Genomic DNA, 26,983 nt, shown 5'->3' on the forward strand with positions numbered 1-26,983 from the left:
CTCTATATATTGTTCTTAGCTACATAGAACTAGGCCTTCCTCTTCTTGTACCTTAGACTATCCATTATACTGCTTCAAGTATTAACTAACCTTCAGGCAAGGACTGAAGCATTGACCCAATCTTTACCATTAAACTTAATTATTTCTTCATTCCTTTGATGTTTCAAACCACTTAATTTTTCACAAAACTATGCCATTTGATCACTAAAGATTCTTCATAGTGCTCTTTAATGACTTTAAGACAATTTAGCCATAGTTTGATTTCTATGTCATATAATTAAAACACTTAGTAATTCATACAATTTAATTTTCATATTAATCACAAATCTAATTCAAATATGAGATTCTGAAATAAACTTTAAATGCCTGACAATTACACATTTGAAAGTATTCTCATTACTTAATTCACCTTCTTCAGTTTTTAAAAATATGAATAAAGATTGCATATTCAGTGTTGGGTATAACAGAGTGATTGATGTATAGTCCACGAGGGTCTGAGTGATGAAGTTAGTAAGGTATTGGATAACCTACAAACTGATAGGCTAGTGGTTCATATTCTAGTACCACCACCATTACATTATGTCCATATCAAAGGCAGTTAAATGGGTAACAAAGTAACCACTACTTACTAGAGTAATACTATGAAATTGACAATGTTAATTGTGTTGTTTAGCTCACTCCACCAAGCTAGCTCTGATTGTTTAGATTTATAAACAAAAGGCATTCCAATTGTAACTTCTTAATTTGCTTTCTTTGTTCAAGGCATAGTGTACCTCAGACTATATTATACAGTATGTCCTTATTTTTTTAAAATTGTAGGGCATGATTTCAGTGATATTTGGCTGCTATTTCTAGCAGGCTGAGTGACATGTAGATGTTCGTTAATTGGCTCATAAACAAGGTTTTTTCTTAGCTGGTGGTCATGAGTACAACTCCTTTTGGGAATACAGTAACATAGTTCTACAAAGCTGATTTCCTCAAGATTTCCCCTAGTGATTTGAGAGAGAAGCTAGGTACAAGAGGAATTAGATGCAAGGTGCAAGAGAGAAGACTGCACTGGTTTGGTCATGTGATGTGGATGGATGCCAACAGCTCCATAAAGAAGTGTTGATCTCTCAAAGTAGATGAAACTCTTGGAAGAGGGAGGCCCAGGAAGACATGGGACAAAATAATGAAGGACAACCTCAGGACACTGAACCTTTCAGACATGATGACAAAAGACTAAGCTACCTGGTGCCTTGCTGTACTCAGGAAGACCTGTCTTCCACAGCAGAAATATTAAGGCTGCTTTCCCTGGTGAAGAGGATTGGCCTGATAGAATCCTGTGTCAGTACCATGGAAAAAGCACTTGTGCCAGTGCCATGTTAAAAGCAACCAACACATACTGTAAAGTGGTTGGTGTTAGAAAGAGCATTCAGTTGTAGAAACCAAGCCAAATCAGACTGAAACCTGGTGCAGCTCTCTAACTTGCCAGCTCTAGTCAAACTACCCAACTCATGCCTGCATGGAAAACGAATATTAAAGGATGATAATCACGATGATATTAGGTGAAAATAAAACAAAACGTTATAGGCTTCAGCTTAGAGCTCATGGCACTTTTATCCAACTTTTTACTCACATATGTCTAAGACATTTATAACTGTAAGGTTTAGTGCAATACGTATTGTGTATTCTCTGACTCTATGAAGTAAACCAAGGTCATCAGTTTCCTTGAAATTATGTATTAATCAGATGTCAGGTTACTCTGAGTACTACTGGCAACATGTAACCTAAAACAATTTGTTACATAGTCAAATGTTGGTGATTCAATTAAGAAATCCTCATTTAAAATCCAGTATGTGTCTATCCCAGAGTCTCTTGCATCTGTATCTATAGATATCTAATGGCAAGCTGGAATAAATGCCAGTCATCATATTAACTTTCATAGATTGATTGATTCTTCTTATTTGACAATATCCAGATGATTAGAATACGTGACTTAACAGGATTGGGATCCTTTTATAAAATTAGTAAAAACAACTCTTGTATTAATGCATCAAAATACAAAATGTAACCTCAGAAGAGGCTGGCTAAATCAGCAACAATTACAGCTGTCTATGATATTCACATATATAATTTTTTTTACTATAACCATCCACATACATGAAATTGATACAAATATCTTCACCTTGTTTGCCAATATTGCATAGTAGCAGTGCAATTTTATCAGTTAACACAGCAGCCTTTTCAACAGTCACCTAAAATCTTCCTTGAAGATACACCCTTTGTCAGGTAGGTTAACACCAGATATAGGTTTAGAAGTTAGGAACTAATATTCAACCATTTAGTAATTTTGATTTGGCAGCAAAGTCACTCAGTCAATTATTTTGAAATGAAGTACAGTAGTGACTCACCTATCAGCTATGATATTAGACAACAAATAGGAGTAATGATACACCACCAGCATATATCAGTAATCAAAATAAACACCAATAATCTAGAACAATGGTTTATTCACAAAACCAAATTGTGAGTAAAATTCTTAAACTATCAGACGTATGCCTATTTTCACAGATCCATTAAATATTTAATATTTCTCCCATTTTGTTTGGTAGTGGAGAATATCTCTAGCATTAAAGAGACTAATTCTAGGGGCACATCTAGATCCAACCAAAACATCTAACACTATGTCATAACTGCATCATAGTTATGAAATGTAAATCAAGAAGCTTACTAGTCTGTTCTTAAAATGGAAGCACATAGCTTGTGTTTTTGATAACCATTGCCTACTCCACTTATATCATATAACACGTAAAGGAAGATAATTCTAGTTGCAGCAGGAATTAGCAATATGATTTCTGCTGGTACACAGTAATGTTGATTTTATGGGATTGGGTTACCTACCACATAATTTGAACTGAGTCTAGAAAAACATAAATGTAGATATTGGATTAAGTGATAATTATAATCAACCTAGTTTCATAATGTGAAGTAGAAGAAATATCTCTCTCTCTCCTTGTGGGTAGGGTGACAATAAATTGCTAGTAACATTCCAGATCTAGCTGAAGCAATGTACAGTAGTGTATTCTGCTCAGAAATACAATGCAACATTTGTTGGAGATTTGATCTCATGATCTATAAGTAGGTATTTCAATATCTTATACAATATATAGTGCCAAATAAAAAAAAAAAATCCAACTTTGAGAAAAGGAACAGTCCAGACATTCAGTAACATCAAAGCAGGTTGCAGCCATGAGGTATAAACTGATATTCTCTTGAAGTACATTGGAATCACTCCAAGTACTAAACTCATACACTAAGCCAAGAGAAAATACTATAATATCTCAAGAGTGTCGCACCTTATCATTTCAACTGTATTCTATACATATTACTGTTAATAACAACAATCACAGCAAAAAACTCTTCCAACTGCCATCAAGTTGTTAATTGTGCTTCTAGCAATATTATCAACATTGCTACCAATTTTCAATTATTATTTCAGCTTGAAATTTGAAGCTGTTGATTTCTTTTTTAACATTTTTAGTTTTTAATTGCTTTTTCATCATGGGGGTTCTTGTCTTTTATGAAAATACTTATCTTTTTTCTTTCACTATTATTTGAAAGAATCTTTTACAGAAACTGCCGCAGGTCTTATTTTTCCTATTTCAATAGTTCTATTAAAAATCGCCTAATATATCTTAATTCAAAGTTTTCTTTTGATGACTTGTTGTTGTCCTTATAATGATCTCTAACAGTAAAATTAGGTCACAAATTTTGAGGAAAGGTATACAGTTGATTAATTTGACATCTGTATGTCATTGGTACTGAATTTATTGTAAGAAGTACGAAGCTGACTCTAGTCATATCCAGGTAGAAAGGAATGTGATCAAATATTGAAAGATATCCATGGTCTGCCATTTACTATTCTTGTATTTATTCATCATCATCATTGTTGTGTTTTAACATCCACAATTCCATGCTTGAATTGGCTGGATGAAATTTTATTGAGGCAGATTTTCTGTGGCCAGACATGTTTACACAGAATACTGGAAGTCAATGACATAAGTTGTATGTCAGTTACACAAACATACAGACATACATAAGAAATAAAAGTTGATAATGCAGAGTATATTTGATGACTTACTTAAATTTCAAAATAATACACTTGGCTGATTTCATATTTGTATGATTTTCAAAAATACCTATATAGATTATGAGAAATGTGGGGCTGCGTTGCAAACTGTCAGTTTGTGACACACCTCCACGGTCTTCATAATGTACACTTTGGAAAATCATACAAAAGTGAAACCAGTCAACTGCATTATTTTGATATCTAAATAAATCTTCATATATACTACTCTGCACATTATCAACTTCGTTTATTTCTTATATACTACAGCTTGTTTGGATTAGCAATGATTTTTATATTTTACATATATATGTGATGCAAATAACCTCTTGCTCTGCAACATGAACTTCAGGAAGCCAGTCAGCCACCTGATAACCTAACAATCAAGTGTCTGTGCTAGCCAAATTGATTACGTTCTCACCAAAAAGTGTGATGCATGGTTGCTCCTAAATACAAAGACCCTCCCTAGTGAAGAATGTATCCCACCAGCATAAACTAGTCACTAGTGACTTTAGTCTTCAGGCCAGAAGGATGCCAAGATGTAAACCAATCTGGAAAAGGAAGATTTGGAAGCTTAAAGACCCTTCATATGGTCAGAGATTTAGGGACATCCTAACTGAGAAATTCGATGAAAAGGAGAAGCTACAGACTTATACCATAGAGGGCAACTGGGAATTCCAGAGGGACAGATCAAATCTGTACCACAGACCAAATCTGTGGCTGGTGTAAAGTCCCATCCAGACCTGGGATAATGTGGTGGTGGAACAATGCAGGAGACAGGGCCATTAGAGCTAAGAAACAGGCCTGGAAGAATGGGGGTAGCAGGGTATGCATCAGATTGCTATTAGACAATAGTATATTTTCTTAAAGTTCCATAAAAACTGCTAAGTAAATAGTTAAAGGAACAGAGTTTCTTTAGAAACAAGGTCTGGATATGTAAGAAACCCAGTATATATCTCACCAAATCATATTGCTTTTGAAGTTAAAAACTCGCTTGTAATTAAACCCATATATTTCAGTTTTATAGTTTGAAGTAGGAAATAGTCAAATGTTTATAGCTCAATGCATAGGCAAATTTTAACAAATATATTATGGAATGAGGAGGTAGGGAGGAAGGGAGAGAGATAGATAGATAGATAGATAGATAGAGATAGAGAGAGAGAGAGAGAGAGAGAGAGAGAGAGAGAGAGAGAGAGAGAGAGAGAGAAAGAGAGAGAGAGAGAGAGAGTGTGTGTAACTGAACACTTATAGTTCAGATCAGTTAAAAAACTTTATGCCTCAGGAAAGAAGTCTTAGAAGACAATTCAACTCTTCAATTTGGTACTGAAATGACCTTCTCCTTTGTGGTTTACATGAAGAATATATTCAGGCTTATAACACATACCACATAATCTATGCAAGAATAATGAGCCAACAAGAACATATCAATGTGATCATGTGGACTGCTAGAAATAGTACACACATTTACCTTAAATCACACTGCGTTGTCATAGAAGTACACATTAGACAACATAGCCCTTGATTTAAGAAAAGACATGATGCTCATGGCCTCTGATCATTTGTTTGCTCAATCTCACCTACCCCAGGATTAAATAACAACTACATAAAGAAAACATTTAAAATTAGAAGATTCAAAAGTTAGGACACTCAAAGTATATCTTAATTTAATATGGTCTGCACTAGCTATTGAGATACCATAAAATTCTTAGCAACATCAACCACAGTATAAGATGAATAGCTCATGGAGACATAGCTAAAAACTTATTTATCATGTAGCAAATAAAAAAGAGATACACTTAAATGCTCCTCCTCTTGTGTATTTTCTTAAAGTTGATGGGCAGATTGAAGCTCAATAATTGTAAATACTTCAATCTCCAGCTAATTACAGAGATGATTTGACTTCAAGTTCTTGCCTAGATGGGAAAGACTATTAAACATCATTACCATCGTCATCATTTAATGTCTGTCTTCCATGCTGGTATGGGATGGATGGTTTGACTGGAGCTGGTATGCCAGAGGACTGCACCAAGCTCCAATATCTGTTTTGGCATGGTTTTTATGACTGGAAGTCCTTCCTAATGCCATCCACAGAGTGGATTGGTCAGCAGGAGTGGGGAGAAAGAGATAAACATAGTGCATGAAGAAGAGGAAATGTGAGGAAGAGAAAATGCAGTTTGTTTTATAGGGGTAGGGTGAGTGAAAAATTTAGTGTTACAGGAGGGTAGAACACAGTGCTTCCAGAACTTAATTTCACTGAGGTGGGTAGGGTTTCTTTTTCTTGGAAAATTTGTGGAAGTTTTATCCAATAGTTGTTTTTAGCATGATAATAGTAGTACCTATATAATTAAGCCAACTAAGTCAAAGTAAGCAGTAAGAGACAGTGTCTTGCCACTGATCCATTACAGTACCATCAAAAGTACATAAACCATCAATTTCTGGTCTTCCATCAGAAGGTACTATATATATATTACTAATCCATCCAAGTCTAGATATTTAGACATAGATGTTTCAAATGAAAATCAAATGTATCATATATAAAAATAATTTGGTAGTAATTTTTTATTAAAATGTTGAAATTGCACCATTTAATTCCCTGCTAATGAACTAATAATTTTCAGAGAAATGCTCTCAATGAGCAGTAATGAAAGTCTCAGCCTAAAGACAATGCATAATAAAAGCACAGAATCCAAATAGTTTTTTAATGATCTGATCCAGCCTGAGTGTTATTCATATGCTAGGTATATTTAGCAAGTTAATAGAAAATATTGAAGTAGCTAAATAATAGTAATTTTACAATGAAAATAAATAAAAGAACAATGAGTTTGTTTTGATGAGACAAGAAGAAAAATCATTCTACAACAAATTAGCTTTTAATTTAACCGATGAAGAACATCATTGAAAGCTCATTACACAGCAGTTTAGCACAACACCTTTCTCTTTAAATCAATACAACAGATCTTTGTAGAAAATTTTGGAAAACTATAACTAAGAGCTGTTAAGTGAATTTTTTTCTTTCTTTTTGATCTTAATAGAAATCCAAATTATGTTACCAAGCCTGAAGAATATAGCCTTCTCATTGGAAACAAAATTAGATGAAAATGAATAGAATTATATCATCCTCATCATCATCATCAAAAGCAGCAGCACGCTGGCTGGAATATTAATACAGTAAAACCTCGAAAACATTAAATTGACAATTCAACACTAGAATAATAATAGATAATGATTCCCTTTTAAATGAGGAGGAGAAAATGGGGGAATAATTACAAAAGTTTAAAAAAAAGAGTATATTAAGAAATAATGGAATTCTTTCAACAACTTGAAAAGAAAACATACAGAAATGGAAAGAAGGATGAGTTAAGCTAGGTAAGCATGCTATCATATGGGTGAAATGGCTGGATGGAATAGTTTGTTTCTAGAGTTCAAAATCCACATGAAATGGTGTTTCTGAACAAATCATTCCAGTTATATATTTTCCAATTCTTCCATCTGTCTCAGATTTCATTTCTACATGAAGACAAGAACAAACCATTGCAGTGCTCTTTTCCAAGAAAATTTCATAAATGGTTCCTCCATTATGTTTCAAATGAGTAGTTGATTTAACTTTATAAACATCCCAATGACACAGTACTGAAGAACAGTTAGGACTGAGGCACAGATAACATTCAAGCAAAGCACAATTAACAGTAAGACATAGTACATTGTCTTTAGCTATGATTTCTCAGAAGATAGTTTCTCATAATCTTTATAATATCTCATTGCTTTAAGGTAACTGGTAATAGTTGTAAAAAGATAAACCAATATTAAGTTGTTGCTGTTGTTTAACTCCAGATTAACCCTGAATCAGGCCTACACTCAAAGGCATTTAACAAATGACTGAGCTATCCTTCTTTCAAACTTCACATGTTTAAGACGCCATTATCCAATGTGTCCACTCCCTTTTGAAAGTGTAATTTGAAGAACATTTAGCTACTATTATTAAGATCAGCAAACGACTACATTGAGGCTTTTTTATTGGTTGGTGTCAGTAGTGAGTGAATGACAACAGTAGGGTTGCAGGATTGTCTGACTGCTATGGTCACAAAATAAATTCTAACCTACCTATCTCTTTATTATGTGACTTCTTTCCAGAGTCAAAGTATGGTAGAGGGAAAGAAGCAGGTGTTTTGTTGAAGAGGTGAATAATAGCAGAGAGAGAGAGAGAGAGAGATGTGAAGTCAAGGTACAAGGTGAATATGAAAGAGAGAGTAGAGATAGAAGAACAGAAAAAAAAGAGTAGATAACTGTACTAGACCTTCCAAGTCTGCCTTTCTGCTTTCATGGCTCTACTTTCCTTATTCCACCACATTACCCTTAGTCTGGCTAAAACTTTGCACCAGTCATAAATTTAATCTGTAGCCCTCAGTAGGATGTCCTGTAAAAACTTCCAATTGTCCTATATGTTATGCACATAACTTCTTCTCATCAAATGCATCAATTAATACATCTCTAAATCTCTGAGAGTTTGAAGGACCCTTAAGCATCCATATCCTTTTCCAGATTGGTTTGCATCTCTGAGTCCCTCTATTCCTAGGTCTGAAGTTACTAACTACTAATCTATGCATTCATAAGCATCTGTCCACTCCTGTTTCTAGTGAGAATGTATGCCCACCAGGTAATCAAGTGACTGGTAGGTTCTCTCAAGTTAATGTTGCAGATCAACAAGTCATTAGCATCACAAAATTCCAGCAGTTTTGTTTCCTCCTCATTTCTAGAACCAAAGCTGTGACATCCATGTACATCAAGATGCCCACTGGAATGCTGCCCAACATGTTCACTTAAATGACCATCCATAATAATAAGGTCCTGCTGTATAATCTAATACTAATCTTGGGTAACAATCCTATTGCACACACTGACTATCTCAATCACTTTATTTACTCATTTCTCTGCTAAGAATAGGCTTATACCACCCTTGCCTTCACTATTACCATCCCAGAAGAGTTTGTACCCACATTCCTTGTCCATGAGGAGTCTATTAGAGGCTACCCACATCTTACTACTTGCACACAACCTACATCTACATGCCTTTACTCTAACATTTCAGCCTTTCATTGTGCCTAAGGATGTGGACTTTGGAGAAGTGAGAGGAGATCTGGTGGACTGTTTTAAGTTTCTGAAAAATTGCTTGCAAATGCCTGCCAGCAGGTTATGTGTCCTTGGGGTTGTTCTGTGAAACAAATATGCATTGCTCAATGAAATATATACTTTCTTCAATCCTGCTAACGTCCAACAACAAGAACCTGTTAGCAGAGTGGAAAGAAGAGGAGCAGCAATGATGCACATACATACCACACATATGTTGTTATGTGTGTGTGTGTTGGTATCACTGTAGTTAGGAAGTTCACCAGGGCTTCTGGTTCAATTGCACTGCACAGCGCTCTGAGAAAATGTCTTCTATTATAGTCCTGGGCCATCCAAAGCCTTGTGAATAAAGCTCATCATATATGTGTATGTGCGAAAGTGTGTGTGAGTGTTTGTGCACTCACACAAACGTGTGTGTGCAGGTACATGTGTTGATGTGTCTGTTTCCTTGTTATGGTATCACATTGTAAACAAACATCATCATACAAGTGGCTCTTTGTTTGCTTTCCTCCTTCAAAACATGTCTGAATTAGAAGAAAATATTACTTGCATGTAAACAGGTGAGGGTTGTTGATAGGAATATCTGATATTATAAGTCTGTTTCAGCAAATCCTATTTGACTCATGCAAGCATGGAAAAGTAGACATTAAAATGATTATGATGATCCCCACTGCTCTCTCTCTCTCTAGAAGTTTGGTTCAGGCTTCTGCCTGACTGGCTCTTGTACCACCCATGCCAGCATGGAGGGTGGACATTAAACGATGATGATGATGATGATATCTACATGGAGTGAAAACAAGATAAACAAGGGCACTCAGAGAGTGTAAACTTCCGCCAAGGCAGCACCAATGTCCTCTCAACGATTAGTCAGAGATGATTTTTAAAATGAGAATATCTGAAATAAACTTGACTGCTCTCACAAACAAGAATACTAAAAATGAACCCGACCGCTCTCAAAAATTAAGTAAAAAAACAGGAAAAATAATCAAGAATCCTTGTCCGATACCAGATTGATCCCAAAATCTAATCAGTTCATGCTAATCACAAGGCCAAACAACCCTGAAATTTTCCTCTGAATCTATCCTGTAGTTCTTAAGATATCTTGTCCACAGACAAACAAACATGACTGCCTTCGCTAAGGCAGAGATCATAAATGAAATGATAACAACTAGCCGTATGAGAGCAGAAACACTGATAATTTCAGAGAATCAGAAAACCTGCTTCTATTTAATGGAGATTCATAAAATATATTCAGTTAGATTTAACACAATAATGATCATCACATCAGAAGAACTGCAGGTGAAATTTTAAGAAAATTTTTTTCATACTTCATTTGATACTATAATACTTGAAGCCTAAACTGTTTATAAATGGAAGAAAAAAGTTAGGTCAGAAAATTTATAATTCAAAAAGATAAATGAATTTAAATAATAATAATAATTTTTCTATATTTGGAAATGACATCCCCCCACCACTTTTTATTTCTGAAGTCTTATGATTCAGGAGAATATTAATGCAAATATGGACATTTTAGTATTTATCTCCCTTGAAAATTTGGTCCTTGTAATTTTCTCATACTCTAAAATGAGACAAAACAGGAAAATGTACAAAAATTTGAATTATAATATGTAGTTTAGAAGGTGATTTATGAACTCCTGTGTATGTGGTGATATTTTAGTTATATTCTGAATAAACCTACCATCTACTCTTTCACATAGTGTACGTGTGTGTCTATATCCTTGTACATCTGTATCTATAAATATAAACATATATTGTTATCTATGACTTTCTCCCTCACAAATATATATTTATATATGTATGCAGATATATACACACACACACATATATTCAGATGTGTATCTTCTCATAAAGATGCATTTGTGTTATATTTATATAAGTGCATGAGCATGCATGTTTAATCATGTCATACAGAATAATGTAGGAAGATTGATATAAGTGAAAATCCCATCTATTATCATTGTCATCATTTTCTGATCAATTTCTCAAAATGCCTCCCTAACAGATTTCATGCTGAGTTTACACCAAAATTTGCTATTAAAAATAGGTAAATTTAAAATATAACCAATAAAATAATCTAATACATACTTCTAGAATGGTTTCATTATATTTAAAAGTTTTTTTTTTCCATTCTGCGATTAAAAATAGATTTGTCTACTGAAATGAAATATTTGACAGTAGTCATAATGGATACTGCATACAATTCAAATTGTACATCTTGTCAATGTGATAAACTCACCCATATCCCCAGCTATATGTACAGCACTCATAAACACTACAATGTAGCACCACTTTAACTATAAATAATGCAGTTGGCTACATGTATAATACTGAATTACTTGTGTACACATTCTCTTACTGTAGATAAGAAGATAAACAGTTAAACTCAATAGAAAGATGCCATCATGCAACAAATATATCTAACTTTCTTTTTCTTTATAAATTAAAGAGGGGAAGAGGGACTGTTGTTTTTACCTTTCCAAACTTTAGAACTAGGGCAACTGATGCCTAGCCATTAACTCCTGCAGTTCAATTTATAAAAGAACAAAAATGAGGGTGGTATGGTTCAGGTACTTGCAACAGAGTAAAACCTCTGATGTGGTATTCAAGGACAAGGTGGTTGTGATAAATTTCCTCCCTTCAGGAAAGCAAAAAAAAAAAAAAAATTAATAAAAAGACTGCACTTAAAACTTTATGTAAATGATGATTATGAGTAAATCTAACTATAATTCTCAATGTTGAAGAGTGTAAAGAAAAGTTATATAAAATTATAAAAGTATATAAAATATAAAATGTAAGCTCAATTGAGGACAGTGTTTTACAGAGGATTATTTCACATATAGCACTACCTACAATGTATTTGTATGGATTTATGCTGGCAGGCGTGTGTGTGTGTGTGTGTGTGTGTATGTTTGTGCTTGCTTCTGTGCATGAGAGTAAAATTTGAAAGTATATTTGCTTTAACACAGATATCGTAGTTTCCTAGTATTGATTTAACTGATGTCAAACACATTTATTTACTCTGCATTGCATAGATTTTCCAAGCATATTTATTATAGAATATGAAAAAGCAAAAGGCAAATTATAGCACCACTGTCAAGTAGTTAAAAGAAGACAGAAAAAAGAGCTGGCATTTAAGAATGAAAAACAACGAAAGCAAAGAAATACAAACATCAATAGAAGCCTTCAGATCTACAATTCCCAAGTAAAATGAGATCTTTGGCAATAAGGTTGATCAAGTGGGAGGAATAGAAGAGGCTGATTTTGAAGTAGTTCTAAGTTCTAAAACTTTCAATAACAAAATAAACATGCTGTTATCATTTGTAATAAAGGAGGATTGACTATCAAGAGGAAACCCAAAGTATGATTTCTTATAATGTGGGTCAATAAATAATGTCACACTGCGATTAACAGAAGATGACATGCTTATGTAATTCCGAAGACTGACATTATTATTTCCCCCAGAGAGTTCCATATAATTTGTATACCTAAGATGTTTAAGCAATTAGATTAATATTGATGCCATACACATTATCATTAATGTCCATTACAAGCAATCCTTCACATTTACAGTACCAGACAAATGATTATCACTAATATGGACAAGGATTAGATAATAAAGCTGACACTAATAATAAAATTTTAAATTTTACGTATATGTTCCAAAATAAGAAATAAAAATGTGTTAATAACACAGCATCTTGCTCCTATTAGTAATAGTTAGTAAATATATTACATAAGAATTCAGCAGAGCTTTGACTCTCAGTTAAAGTCAATTCATTTAATTATGTTTCTAATACTTATGAGAAAAGCATGAACATCACACAATCCCTTTCCTTTTATTTGTAAATTTCAAACCTTGCACCAATAAGGAATCAATATAAAATATCTAATATATTACTTAACTGCATGATGAGATATCAACAGCTTCATCACTGCTTTGATGACCACTTTTCTATGCTTGCAAGAGTTGTATGGGATTTTTTCTGGATGCCTTTCTTGTTGCCAGCCCTCACCTGTTTTCAAGAATGGTAATATTTCTCCACAGATAGATATGTTTTCATGGAAGATTGCAAATTAAGGACAAGCATGTATAACTGGGACACTCACCCGCAGTAATCACATGATGTCAAGACAAGGAGAGAGAGAGAGACACACACACACACACACACACACACACACACACACATAAATGCTCTTTCAGTCTCTGTCAAGTCCACATACAAGGCTTTGGTTGGCCTGGGACTTTAGTAGAAGACACTTGCCCAAGGTGTTACACAGTGGGGCTTTAACTGAAACCATGTGGCTGGGAAGCAAACCTTTTACCACATAGCAGAGCCTGCACTTACTCTGCATTTATATTCCTAAATGAAGTGTATTAAAAGTAGGAATAAGACTGGAATACTTTTGGTCATAGATCTGCTTGGTAAAGGCTGACTGGGGTTGATAAACAAAATCACTGGAATTTTGAGTTGGCAAGTCACTATTTAAAACACAACTGGCTTGCTCTTATATCACAGATAAACAATAAGTGTGTAGGACATGGATAGGTTTCCATTTCTTTAGTACAAAATTTAAGATAAGAAAACATGTTTTCCAAAAAAGAATATTATAATTAAATATCAAATGAACAAATAATAAACCAAGTGTAACACTGTACTATTGCAGCAGCATTGAATCAAAATGACAGAGTTCATTCTTCTGGTAAATCATACTCAAGTGAGGTACTCTAAATGAGTATAGCTTGTCAGAATACTCATCAATCATTCAATGCACCAGCATACATATATGCATAAATATATATATATATATATTACTCAAACTGAAAGAAACCCATCACATATACTTGAGTGTTTTTCTTTGTATTTCTCTTTGTCTCTCATTGCTGCTTGACAACTAGTGCTGGTTTGTTTGCATCCCCATAAATTACCAGGTTTTAAAAAATAAGTACAAGAGTCAATTTGGTCAACTAAACCCTTCAAGGGAAGTACTTCAGCATAGCTGCAGTCTAATGACTAAAAGAGAAAAGATATATATATATATATATATATATATATATATATATGAAAGGAAATATGGCTGTGTAGGCAAGAAGTTTGATCACACTGTAACACCAGAACATCAGAAATGAAATTTACTAGTTGAAAAGGTGTGTGTGTGTGTGTGTGTGTGTGTGTGCGTGCGTGCATGTGTGTCTGTGTTTCAAACCTTGAACTTCTATATCAGCAAAATATGATGTTCTACTAGCTCGGTAAAAGGCCAAGCTATATAAACTGTCTAACAGTTCCAAGCACAAAACAAATCTTGCACTAGAGTTCAGTCATAATCTCATTTATTGAATAACACAAAGTCTTTATATATTGATTTCGTACATTGGTGCAACATATTGATGTGGGGTTGGTGGGTTTACTTATATCTATCCCAGACAATGACTCCCATATATTTTATTGACCCTAGGAGAATAACACAAGTGATTATATGGTACATCAGATAAGAAATTCAAATAATGCTCAATCACAGATCAAAACTAAATTATATATATATATATATATATATATATATATATATATATATATACACACACACACACGCACACACACATACATATATATGTATCAAACTTTATATCAGGAAATTTGTAGAAAGGATAATTGTGAGGAGACTAATATGAAAAGCTACAGTGATGTGGAGAGCATAATCAAACATAATATGAAGAAATAATGGTGGAGTGTCCTTATCAAGATTTCAATAAAATGAAGGGCAACAGACCAGACATAATGATCAGGGACAGAAAAAAGAAACTATGTACCATAGGTGAAATCAAATGCCCAGTCAACATTTAGTAAAAAATAAAACATCTATATCAAACTGAGAAATCTGCAGGTACTCCGTTCAGATTATAACTTTAGATTTCTATCAATAATTATTGGAACACAACATGACTAATCTTGAGAAAGTGTGCTTACAAAACTACAAAAAACACATGCTCAGTGTATTACAAGGTATGAAATGTACTATAAAAATATGTAAAACATTCACGAAGTTCAACATGTAGTAAGACCCACATATGGAATGCCATCTATTCCTGCACAAAGATGTACATGTGCAGATAGAAATGTGTATGTATAGATATGTACATGCATGCATGCACACGTGTGTGCACACACAAACTCACACACACATATATATTACATTATCCTGCTTGATGTTGTCTAAATTCCATTGAGTCTTGTTTCTTAGCTAGAAACTGATTTTCTCCACTTGTAAGAAACATGTAAAATAAAACTGAAAAACATGCATACATAGAAAAAGAGTCAAGTCAGAATGGTTGTAACTAGAACGCTTTTGATCATAAGTCTGCTTGATCAGGGCTGATTTGTACCTATACAACTGACAGCTGTGACTAATTTATCCCTTTTATAGTATAGTCACCTATTTTTAAGATGGTAGGATAACATTTCAAGATTTGACTGCTAATTATAGCATGTTGAACAACCATGTAGAAGCTTCTTCATAATAGACTGGACAGTGGATAAAATACATGTCTCAACTGTCACACTCTACCCCCTGTAAAACATCATCACTGCATTCCAGAGTGTGTTACAACATTCTTAGCTAGGTGGAGACATGGCTTACTTGGAACAATAGATGTGGATCATGTGCAGCCATTTGGCCAACTATCTGCATGCAAAAATCTGTTGAATTACAGTGGATCTGTGTCTACAGAGTAATTAAAACGGCTGCCATCATAGACCACATTTTGACACATAAAGCCTTTGGTTAATCATTATTTCATCTTTCCTTTCCCTATTCTACTAATCTTTACTCTTTCAACTTATGCTGTTATTCAAAATTATCTGTTGCCAAATTCATTCTACTACTCAACACCCATACTCTTTCTCTCTCACTCTCAATGAAACCATAACAGGCATCATATGCAGTCTTTCTTTTCATGTCCACCTTCATGAGAAATTTCCTGTCCTCCTGTGAGCCAATATGGTTACTTGGCCTGCTAGAAACAATGGCCAAATATCTCTCAAATCACATGCTACCATTCTATAAGAGGACAGGACATCTTCATTAATTCTTTTACTTGCTTTAGTCATTCACTGAAGCTGCCACACAGAAATACTGCTTGAAGGGTTTTAATGGATCATACTGACCATAGTACTTATTTTTCAGTCTAGTACTAATCACTATTTGCTGAATTACTAAGCTATAGGACACAAACATGGAGTACAATTTTGCGAGTAGTGTCAATGTAAAGACAGACACAGAGATAAAATATGTAAACAGAGTTTCTGTCCATCAAGTTTCATACATAGGATATTTATCAGCTTGAGGCTTTAATACCAGAAATTTAATCATGATGCTACAAAGTAGGACTACACCAAAACTATGTGGTTGTGAAGTGAACTGCCATATTTGTCCTACATAATCTTAGAAAGATAAATTATCATGGCTAGAATACTTTTGATCATCAATCTGCTTGATCAGAGTTTACTTGATAACAACAAAAAACTTTCTACTTTTCCTTTTTAGGCACATGCAAAGGTAAGAAACATTTTATATCCAGATAAATGAAATTATTCCACCCAGAAATGAATGTTACAAACAGAGTTGCAGCTGATGAGGAGAATGTGAGAATGGAACAATTTGAACTTATGGCTCTTTAAATCACAAAGTTTGTCATCTTAATTACTCTGCTGTCATGATTCTGTAACACTTTAAATTTGAAGGTGATATATGAGAATTTCATTTGATTTCCTGCTGAAACTAAAGTCTTGGTTATTAATCAATTAATTAACAATACTTCTAAGCAATTATCTCAACTTCATATAAAGGGAATTAATTAAGGGGTATGCTGTCATGGAATTGTCCCTACCTAACATTTTTCTCCACATTTCAAAATACCTTTATTAAAGAGAGAAAGAGAGAAGAGTGAAAATGTAGGCATACACACATTTAAAATTTAAATGATGCCTGTTAATGCTCTTCTTAGCAAGGTGACAACATAAATATGAGACAGTGAAGTGAGATACAGAAGTAGTAGATTGGAACCATAATAATCAGCTATACTACAAGATAAACCTTCATTCCACATAACATATAATATTCTTAATAGGAACAAGGGTCGTGGAATGACCAAGTGGATTATCATGAGCACAAACTTGATGACTTAGTGAAAGCAATTAATTTTACTTGGCTTTAACCAAATTGAAAATGGTCAATTCATGTTAGACAAGCATTCTACCTAGATTGCATCTTCTACACAGCACAATGGTAAGCTAGAGATAAGTAAGGAAAGATTTCTATTTTGATACTTTTTGAAAGTTACAGACTAAAACTAGAATGACTTGAAAGATTAGGTTTTTTTTAACGCATTGTTTCAGAGAATAAAAGCTGAGCTCTTAGTCAGTTGAGATTAACTGGAGTAATAAAGTGAAGCAATATTGAAAGGAGGTTGATATTTGTTTAGAAACAATGGATTTTGTAATTATGATAAAACAGCTGCATAGAAAGATTGTGAAATAGTGTTTAGTGCAAGATAAACTGCATGAGGTTGGAAATAAATTAGATAAGTAGTGTATTGAATTATTCAGAGGTAGGGGGAGTCTCTGCATTTTTGTATATTTTAATTATATATGACAAATACTTGAGAGAAAATTAAATATAGCTTTCATAAATTTATAATGATTTGTGATTATACACATGTGCATCTACACATACTTGCCTGATTCCAGTTTTCATGGTTGGTTACCTTCCCTTACGTCAGCCAATCAGCTATTAAAATGGAATATGTGCTTAGTGTGGCAGAAAAAGTAAATCACTGAAGCAACTGTGTAAGGTAATAAGGGTAGATAGACAGATATCAAACCTGTCAATTGAAAGGAAACCAATTGATTGTTAACATCTATGAGCAATTATAAAATAGATCAAGATGTTAGGGACAGTCACAAACAGAATTATTTACAATAGATCTACAACAAACAAGTTGATTAAGAATCATTCTCCTTCACACTTTGCCTTTTAACTAAAGCCACTCTTGATCTTCTTGATCATTGGAATCTCTTACACTGAGAAGTTTAAGGAGTCTTTCACAACATAGCAAAGACTTTTATTTTTACATAGGAATAAAAATCAAAATTACAAGCTACCAAAACACAACTTAATTAGAAATCACATAACCATCCACCATGGGCTAGGTAAGTAAAGTAAATAAATTACTGATTCTAATGAACAGATACAGAAATTCACAACTTTTAAAAATAACTATTAGATTGTCTATTATTATGATGACAATCTTATCGCATCTTTTCTATAATTTTTGATATGCCAACAAGGAAGCAATTGTATGGGTGCTCAATCTGTTAGAAATAATGGCTAAATACCCTAAAATTACATACTACAATCTTTAAAAAAAAAGGAAGGGCACATTGGACAATGTAGTTTTAGAATAGTGGGTGGTCACTGATGGAACACCTTTGTTTAAAAGTCTTCCCAAACAGGACCAACCATTAAATCAAACTGGTTTATGATAAAAATGAGTTCTTTTGTTTTTTAATTCTAAACCATAAACTTCTTTATAATAAAGTATTCTGGGGTTTGTAAGAAATTACTAATTAAAATATCAATTACTACATCTTGATTAAATCATTAATTGAATAATGGATTATATTTTCTTTAACCATCTAACACTTGAAGAAACAAAATGTGTGTCCGCTTACAAGTAGGACAACTATCTAAAGCAGATAATCTTTATTGAGAGCTACTCTACAAAAATATTCAAAGTAATTTTTCATTAACATTGTTATTTAGAAAGTTCTGTGGGCTATAGATTGTTCATGGCTGATCTAAAAAAAAAATGAGGAACACTCATAAGTCAATACTGTATGTTATGTGAAATCAACTCTGTAATTTATTGGTGAATAACTTAAAGAAGTTTTGTTTGGGAATGTCAAACTTAAGACAATGTACAGCAAATATCTTTACTTATCAGTGTTTTTTTTCCTTTCCATTTTGAGGAACAAAAACAGTGTTTGTAGCTTCTTTTAAGCAACTATAATTTGATGATTTTAGTAGCTTAGCAAAATTAGATATTTTTGACAAATGAGATTGGGATTATACAGTGAGATTAGTGTTTGTTGATTGAATTGCTTAAGGTAGCCTTTTTTTAAAAAAAAAATGTCTTAAACATTAGTAGAATGGTTTTCATTGAAACAGCTGGTTTTACAGCCAGAAGCTCTTATTGCAAACCATACAACCAAGTAAGAAGAGAAGCGTGGAAGGATGATGAGAGGAAGATGTGCAGGAATATCAAGTAGGTGTGGTATTTTAATCAAAATATGTGATACTATTCTTGGGGTGGATGGATATATTTATCCTTTAATAAAAATGGTTTACCATCTCAGGTTTAAACTCATTGTGGACTCTAAAGAAGAAAAGCAACTTTTATGAAGCAATTTTTTAGTTCATGTGGACTAAATGTAGAGTTCCTATGAAAGACTGTTAGTATATGTCACATCTAACAAGTGTAGAGAATCTAAAACTTCAAGTTGTGTATTATTATTATTGAGGAACAAAGATGCACTGACACATTTGTTCTCTTTTCTGAAGATGTTTAATGCTTGTTTTGAATAGTGTAGAAGGAAGCTAAATTATTAATCCCAAATGCAAAATGTTCTGGATGTCATATAAATGGGACATCCACGATGACCAATGGGAGAAAAATACAAAGAAAAATATATCATCTTCTATCTTTTACTTGTTTCAGTCATTTGACTGTGGTGATGCTGGAGTACCATGAAGGGTTTTAGTCAAACAAATTGACCCCAGGATTTATTCTTTTAAAATCTAGTATTAATTCTATCAGTCTCTTTTTGTCTAATCATTAAGTTACGAGAATGTAATCAAACCAACACCACTTGTCAAGAAGTGGTGGGGAGCAAACACAAACACACGAGGGGCTTCTTTCAGTTTCCATCTACCAAATCCATTCACATTAGGCTTTGGTCCATCTGAGGCTATAGTAGAAGACACTTGCCCAAGGTACCATGCAGTGAAACTGAACTTGGAACCATGTGATTGGGAAGCAACTTCTTACCACACAGCCATGCCTGCCAACATTAGTGAAGGAATGTATATGCATAGACAGATATCAGAATTATCCAGCCTTGGTAAATTTCCTCATTAATTGTAGAGTGGGTTGGATGTGGCTATTTAACATGAGGTCAAGCTTGCTCAGTAGTCTAATAATAGAGAATTTTCCAGCTATGAATATTCCATCTTATTTTAAGATGGTGTTTAGGTTTACATTTTCCACTGTGCTTCATTTTTAAAGATAGTAGAGTGTTATTTGAGGGAGATTTAGTAACTACTTTTTGTAGTTCAAATAATAACAAATGTTCTCTTGCTGGTTTAGTAGGTTGTTGACAAAGGAAGAACTAGAATTGAATACATGAATTATCTCCCAGTTGAAAAGTGAGAATTAGATAGAGTCCAAACAACAAGCTGTTATGAAAAAACATGCCTGAAAGTAGATAATGGCAATAATCTTTTAATGTTTTCTTGGACCTGATATTTACCTTGCCCAAGATGTCTGAGAGTGATACTGCTAGCAGAGAACTCAAATGTTTGAGAGTTAACAAGAATCTTGCATCATTGTAAAACAGATTTTCAGGAAATCAGAGAAGAGTTCTGAACCAAAAATGATCTAAACTTATTTCTCTGTAGACACAAAACCTGATAATGGAAGTAGTGATGTATTTACATTTACTTAATTGTTCTGAAGCAGCTCCAACCTAAATCATGATTCTGCTGACAACATAATACCCAATAGATGAATAACTACAATACTAGTATACAGAATCACATTGTTTTATCTCATAAGTTATCAAATTTTAGAGGGAGTCAATATCTTAAAAAATAACCTAAAATCTATTTGACAAAGAACACCTTAAATTAATAATTATTAAAAAGAAAATGCATAAGAATAACTTAAAAAGAAAAAAAATTAGTAAATTTTAGAAAGCATATTATGGTTAGCAATTCAACTTTGAAATATGCTTTACAGATTAAAAGTTAGTCATACTTAAGATTTACAAGGAAATAGCAAATTTGCGGAGTAGTTCAATTTCTTTAAGAATTTATAAGAGAATTACATAGCAAGATATTCTGATGAAATCACAGATTAAAATACTTTCAGTGATATTTCAGTGATTTACAAAACATTTTATATTCTTTCATTCTTCTACTTCCCCTCCCCCACAACTGCAATCCAGCCCATATGCATTGTAATTTGTAAGAATCTATTCAATATGTGACTAAAGCAAGTGATTTGCAACCAATCAATAGTATTTTCACAGCAATCTTTCTATTTTGAAGTAAATGGGAGTGGGGTGAGGAAAAGAGACAACAAGTGTTTATCAGTAGAATTCCTGTACAAAATGCTTCAGGCCACTTAGATATGAAGTTAGAAATGAATAGAATAAATTGATACAAAATATTGCATGTTGATATTCTAGATCAGAGCTGATTAAAGTTCTTTTTTATTATTTATTTTAGCTTTGTTTTAAGCATTTAGAAAGAATACCTTGTTGAAGTAGTAAGAATAAGAAAATAGGCCAATCAGTGCAGCAGGAAATTATTGTTTAGCATTTCATTAGGGGCAAGGGGAGGGGTAAGAGATTAACATACGTAATAAGAAGGTTTGGGGTTGCAAAAGTTTTAGCCAAGGCCTCATCTCTCTATAAAAATTAAGACAATAATCTGAATCAAATTCTATCTAGACTGTGATACACTTCTTGCAGAGTACTATTACAATGACAGCCTGCTGCTTATGTTGATTCTACTTCTAACATAGTTAGATGGGCTATTTTAAGTCTATACAAGCTACTTCTAAAGTGTCTGATGATGCAACATTTTTGATGTTATCAAGTGTAGAGGGTTGGAATTTTGAGAATTTCACAAGCAGGATAAGTAGTACTTCACTATCAAGGAAGTATGAGATATAGTTCAGTGAGTGGATATATTGGTTAACTCAATCATTCTTGACACCAGGTCAACAGATTGCTCAGCTTTCACTTTAATAGTAATGATCAAATTAAATAGGGAATAGCAAGGTATTGTGGGTAAAGTGTAAATGAGGTTGCTGTGATTGCACAAATTGACAATGTGTGTGTGTATGTGTGAATTAGTAGTCGTATGCTTGTGAATATGTGCACAGATATGTTATTTTTCTCTTTGCACTCTTCTGAAGCAGATCCTGGGGCAAAGAAATGATGCTTTACAACAATTTTACAAAAATTTCCCATTTAACTAATTTTCAGGACATTTTGTCACATCTAAAAATTCCACCATATGAAAGAGGTGAGATGGGTTGGTTAATGCTGCAATGTATCTGTTGCATAAGATATTTAACTGTGGGTCACAGTTGCCATTATGGTTATCATTCAACATATTCATTAACATTTTTTTCTGTTAAATGTTCATTCAAATATTTTTACTTCTAGGTAAATATTTACTTATTGGTCTGATCTGTTCATGTGCTGTTATTTTTGTTTGGTGAGCTGGATTATTTTCATGTTGTTACAAGGTGTATCTTATACACATTTTGAAGTGACATGTTGTCAAAATGTGAAAGTTTAATCAAATATATAAATCTGTAAAGGCAACCTTCTACTAAATACTGGAAGTTGGTGGGGTGGGAAGGTTTAGACAGTCAACAGGTAACTAAAATCCTTATTGGCAAGTCTCAGAGTGAGTTAAAACACATCTAAATGTTATGAAAACAGTAACAATAACAATTATTTCTAATTTTGGCACAAGGCCAGCAATTTTGAAGGGAGAGGTAAGTAGATTATAACGACCCCATTACTTAACTAGTACTTTATTTTATAGACTCCAGAGAGATGAAAAGCAAAATTGACCTTGGCATGATCTGAACTTAAAACATAAAGAGCTGAAATGAATGCTGCAAAGCAGCAGCTACTGATAACAGCAGATGATTTTTAAAATGAGAATCTCTGAAACTTGACTGCCCTCACAAACAAGAATACTAAAAATGAACCCAACCACTCTCAAAAATTAAAAAAAAACAAGAAACAAACTCCCCAGAATCCTTGTCTGGTACTGGATCAATCCCAAAATCTAATCAGCTTGTGCCAGTCATGAGGCCAAACATCCCTGAAAGTTTCATTAGAATCCATCCAGTAGTTCTTGAGATATCTTGTCCACGAACAGACAAATTAGCACGACTGAAAACAATACTTCTGCCTTCGCTAAGGTGGAGGTAATAATGATAATAATAATATTAATAATAACAATTGCTATGTCTTAAATGTGTTGTTGAACTTAATTGTCCCTCTCATTCTCCACACTCTAATTCATTCGTTGCTCTCGTTTCCTCTCTTCCTCACTCTCTGTAAAGCACAAGTTTTAGTTGCTTCTGAAAACATGCAGGCTCTTTATTTACAACCAAGAGAGTCCCAGTCAAAATACCACAAGCTATGATCTTAATATAATACAAGGATATATCTAAAAATTATATAACATGTTTCTGCAACTTTAAATTTATTTCTCGTCAGAAACTTTTCTTGTTTGGGCAGTAAGGAGCACAGTGGTAGGCACCTTCTCTTGTCAGTGATGCATCTGCCCTACCCACCTCCTCAACCATCTTCTCTTATGTTCAATATCTACTTCACTTCTGTCTTTACAACCACTCCTAAGCAGTCCTCCCACTCACTCTGTTGATCTACATGGATTATACTGCACTTGCTGTGTTAAATGGCTTCCTCCCCTCCCTAGTTGATTTTCCTTTTTTTTTTTTTGGTGTTGTTTTCTTCTTTCTCTCTCCTTTTCCAATTTTTTCTCTTTTTTCTTTCTGTCAATGTCAGGGTGGTGAGGGGAGCTGAGTGCCCTCCACTTATAAAATGTCCCATTGACCTGTGCAAGACATATCTCCTGACAGTCAACCTGACTCCTTTGCCAAACCAACAGGAGAAGATTGGGAAAAATGAGTATCTGGTGCCTTCAAATAACCAGTGCTCCAGGTACACTGTACTTGTTAGTCTTGGATGGAAAGCAGCCGAAGAGAAGGATCACTGAGTTCAAAACCAAGGGAGCAAGGCCCCTTTGCCTTGGCAGACTACCTTGATAGAGATAGTGTCTCGATAAAAATACCAGTTGATAGTAACCTAAAAACACACCTCATCTGTGAGTGAAAATGCCAAGCAAAATAGATGACAATAACGGTGTGAATGGGACTGGAACCAATGGTGAAGATGTCGCACCCAGCAGGTGCCCCACTGTTTAGCAGGGTGGGCCGGCTTGTAATCCAGCCACTGCTAGCCATGCTACAAGGCATAAGTGGAATAAATAAGTAAACATGATGGTTATGGAGTGTTACTATCAGAGTACCTCAGTGGATGCAAATGGTGTGCCTGTCATAGGGTACAGAAAACAAATGCACAGTGAATGGACAGCAATAGATCTGTTTGAAATTACTGAACAGAGATTATGTAAGCAAGCAAGAGCAATACGAATGAATGGATGACTAACAGAATTGGAGCTAGAAGCTATGAAAAGAAGGATATTGGGTGATGCTGGGTATGCGAGAAATGAGAAAGTGATATAGTAGTAGAGATGGACAAATTGTTCACAAGAATATACTACCATGAATTGCGAAAGAATTGAGATCAGTGACTACTTAAACAATGAAGACCAATTAATAAAAGATAAGATTTTGGATCTATCAAATACAGAAAGGACAAAATTAATGTGCGACTTTAAGAAGGCTAACTAATAGAGACTAAATCAAGAGATGAGTCAATAATGTATTGAGACACATTAAAACAAACAACATCACACAAACAAACAATTTTATCAAGGCTACTAGTAGGATTGTGGCAAAAAGGATGGGATTGAGAACTACTGAGAACAGAAAAGCGACAGATAGAAGAGGAAATAAACAACCTTGGTGGAAAAGGAGAATTTCAGAAGATATAAACTCCTTGGACAGTGTAGTGTTAATACTTGTCAGGAGAAGAAATGGAGAACTTAAGAATGAATGGAAATTCAAAAAAGTTAGGAAGAAGTATGGTGTAGATACAAAAGGCCCGAATATTATTATTGAAGAACTGAAGTAGCCCATACTTACAAAAACAGCAAAGCTAACTAGGTTTGAACAATGGATTAAGAAATACCGGCAAAACAAATTATTTAGAACTGACCAAAAAAGATTTTATCAAAAGATTAATGATGATAAAAAATGTGAAATATTAGACCCTGATGCTGATGAAAGTTGACTTTTCTGGGGTAAGATATGGAGTAAGCAAGAACAGCATTATGTTGAATGGCTCTGCAGCCTGAAGCAAACAGCTTCTTATCCCCAGCAAGAAGTTATCCACTTCACAGAAGACAGTATCAAAAATGTGAGTAAAAAGATAAGCAATTGGAAAGCAGTGGGACCTGATGGTGTACAGGAATTTTGGATAAAAAAAGATCAGTAGTTACTATAAATTGATCACAGAGCAACTTAATGCATTGATCAATAGAGAAGAAGAAATCCTGGGCTGATTGACAAAAGGAAGAACAGTGTTGTGTCTGAAGGATGCGTCAAAGGGAAATGCAGCTGACAATTACAGGCCAATTTCCTGCTTCCCATTAATGTAGAAGTTACTGTCAGGAGGAATTGCAGAAGAGCTGCACAAATTTCTTGATGAGAACAATATATTACCTATGGAACAAAAAGGCTGTAGAAGGAGATGCAGAGGTACCAAAGATCAATTACTGATGGACAAAATGGTAATGCAAGATTGTAAATGAAGGAGAACACATTTGGAAATGGCCTGGATTGACAATCACAAAGCTTGTGATAGGATTCTATATTCATGGATCATTGGGTGCTTAGATCTGTTTGGAATTGTGAGGAATGTAACATGTTTCCTGAAGAGAAGTATGGTGGAGTGGAAAACTGAACTGACATCTTACTGAAAAAGCTTGGGCACCCTGGGTATCAGAAAAGGGATTTTCCAGGGTGATAGCTTATCTCCATTGTTTTTTGTTCTCTGTATGACACCCCTGACCTTGGTACTAAGGAAAATGAACCTGAGGTAGCAACTAAAGGGAAAATCCCAAATAATCAACCACCTCCTCTTCAAGGATGATTTGAAATTGTATGGCAAGGATGAGACACAAGTGAGTTCCTTGGTGAACACAGTCCATTGTTTTAGTGCTGATATTAGAATGGAATTTGGACTTAAATTTGTACCTAAAAAGAGGCAAGGTACAGTCTCTAGCAGGAATAGAACTTCCGAATAGAGACTTGATTAAACAAATTGAAACCGAAGGTTAAAAAAATACCTTGGTTTACTAGAGTTCAAAGAGATAATGGAGAAGGAACTGAAAGAGCAACTGAGGATGGAATATTTCCAAAGATTAAGGTTGGAGTTACACTCAAAACTGACTGGATGGAATAAAATCCAAGCAGTTAACACGTGAGTAATAGCATCATTTGGGTATGGAGCAGGAATTATAAGATGGCAAAAAGAGAAGTGAAGAAAATGGATACCAAGACCAGAAAAATGTTGACAGTACACAGAGCCTTCCATCCTAAGAGTGACACCAATAGGCTGTGCTTGTCCACAAGAAAGAGTGGGAGAGGTTTGCCAGGACTGTATTGAAGCAGAGGAAAACAACCTAGGGTGGTATATAAAAAATGCTGTGGAACCATTG

General features: G+C 34.1%; 1 protein-coding gene across 8 annotated transcripts in view; it reads right to left on the reverse strand.

Annotated features, from left to right (window-relative positions):
• Positions 1–26,983, reverse strand: part of LOC106882709 (dynamin-binding protein) — a 308,006-nt gene that overhangs the window by 157,779 nt on the left and 123,244 nt on the right. For 3 of the 8 annotated variants that reach the window (XM_089353934.1, XM_089353933.1, XM_089353935.1), the window contains exon 2: positions 13,157–13,266. The exons of the other annotated variants lie outside the window; for them this stretch is intronic. In XM_089353934.1, the coding sequence (XP_089210060.1) occupies positions 13,157–13,183 (27 nt within the window). In that variant the 5' untranslated portion in view covers positions 13,184–13,266. The remainder of the gene's footprint in view (positions 1–13,156; positions 13,267–26,983) is intronic. 8 annotated transcript variants of the gene reach the window in all.

The sequence above is a fragment of the Octopus bimaculoides genome, chromosome 6 (assembly GCF_046866305.1).
Source record: "Octopus bimaculoides isolate indiv1 chromosome 6, ASM4686630v1, whole genome shotgun sequence".
Taxonomy (NCBI): Eukaryota; Metazoa; Mollusca; class Cephalopoda; order Octopoda; family Octopodidae; genus Octopus; species Octopus bimaculoides.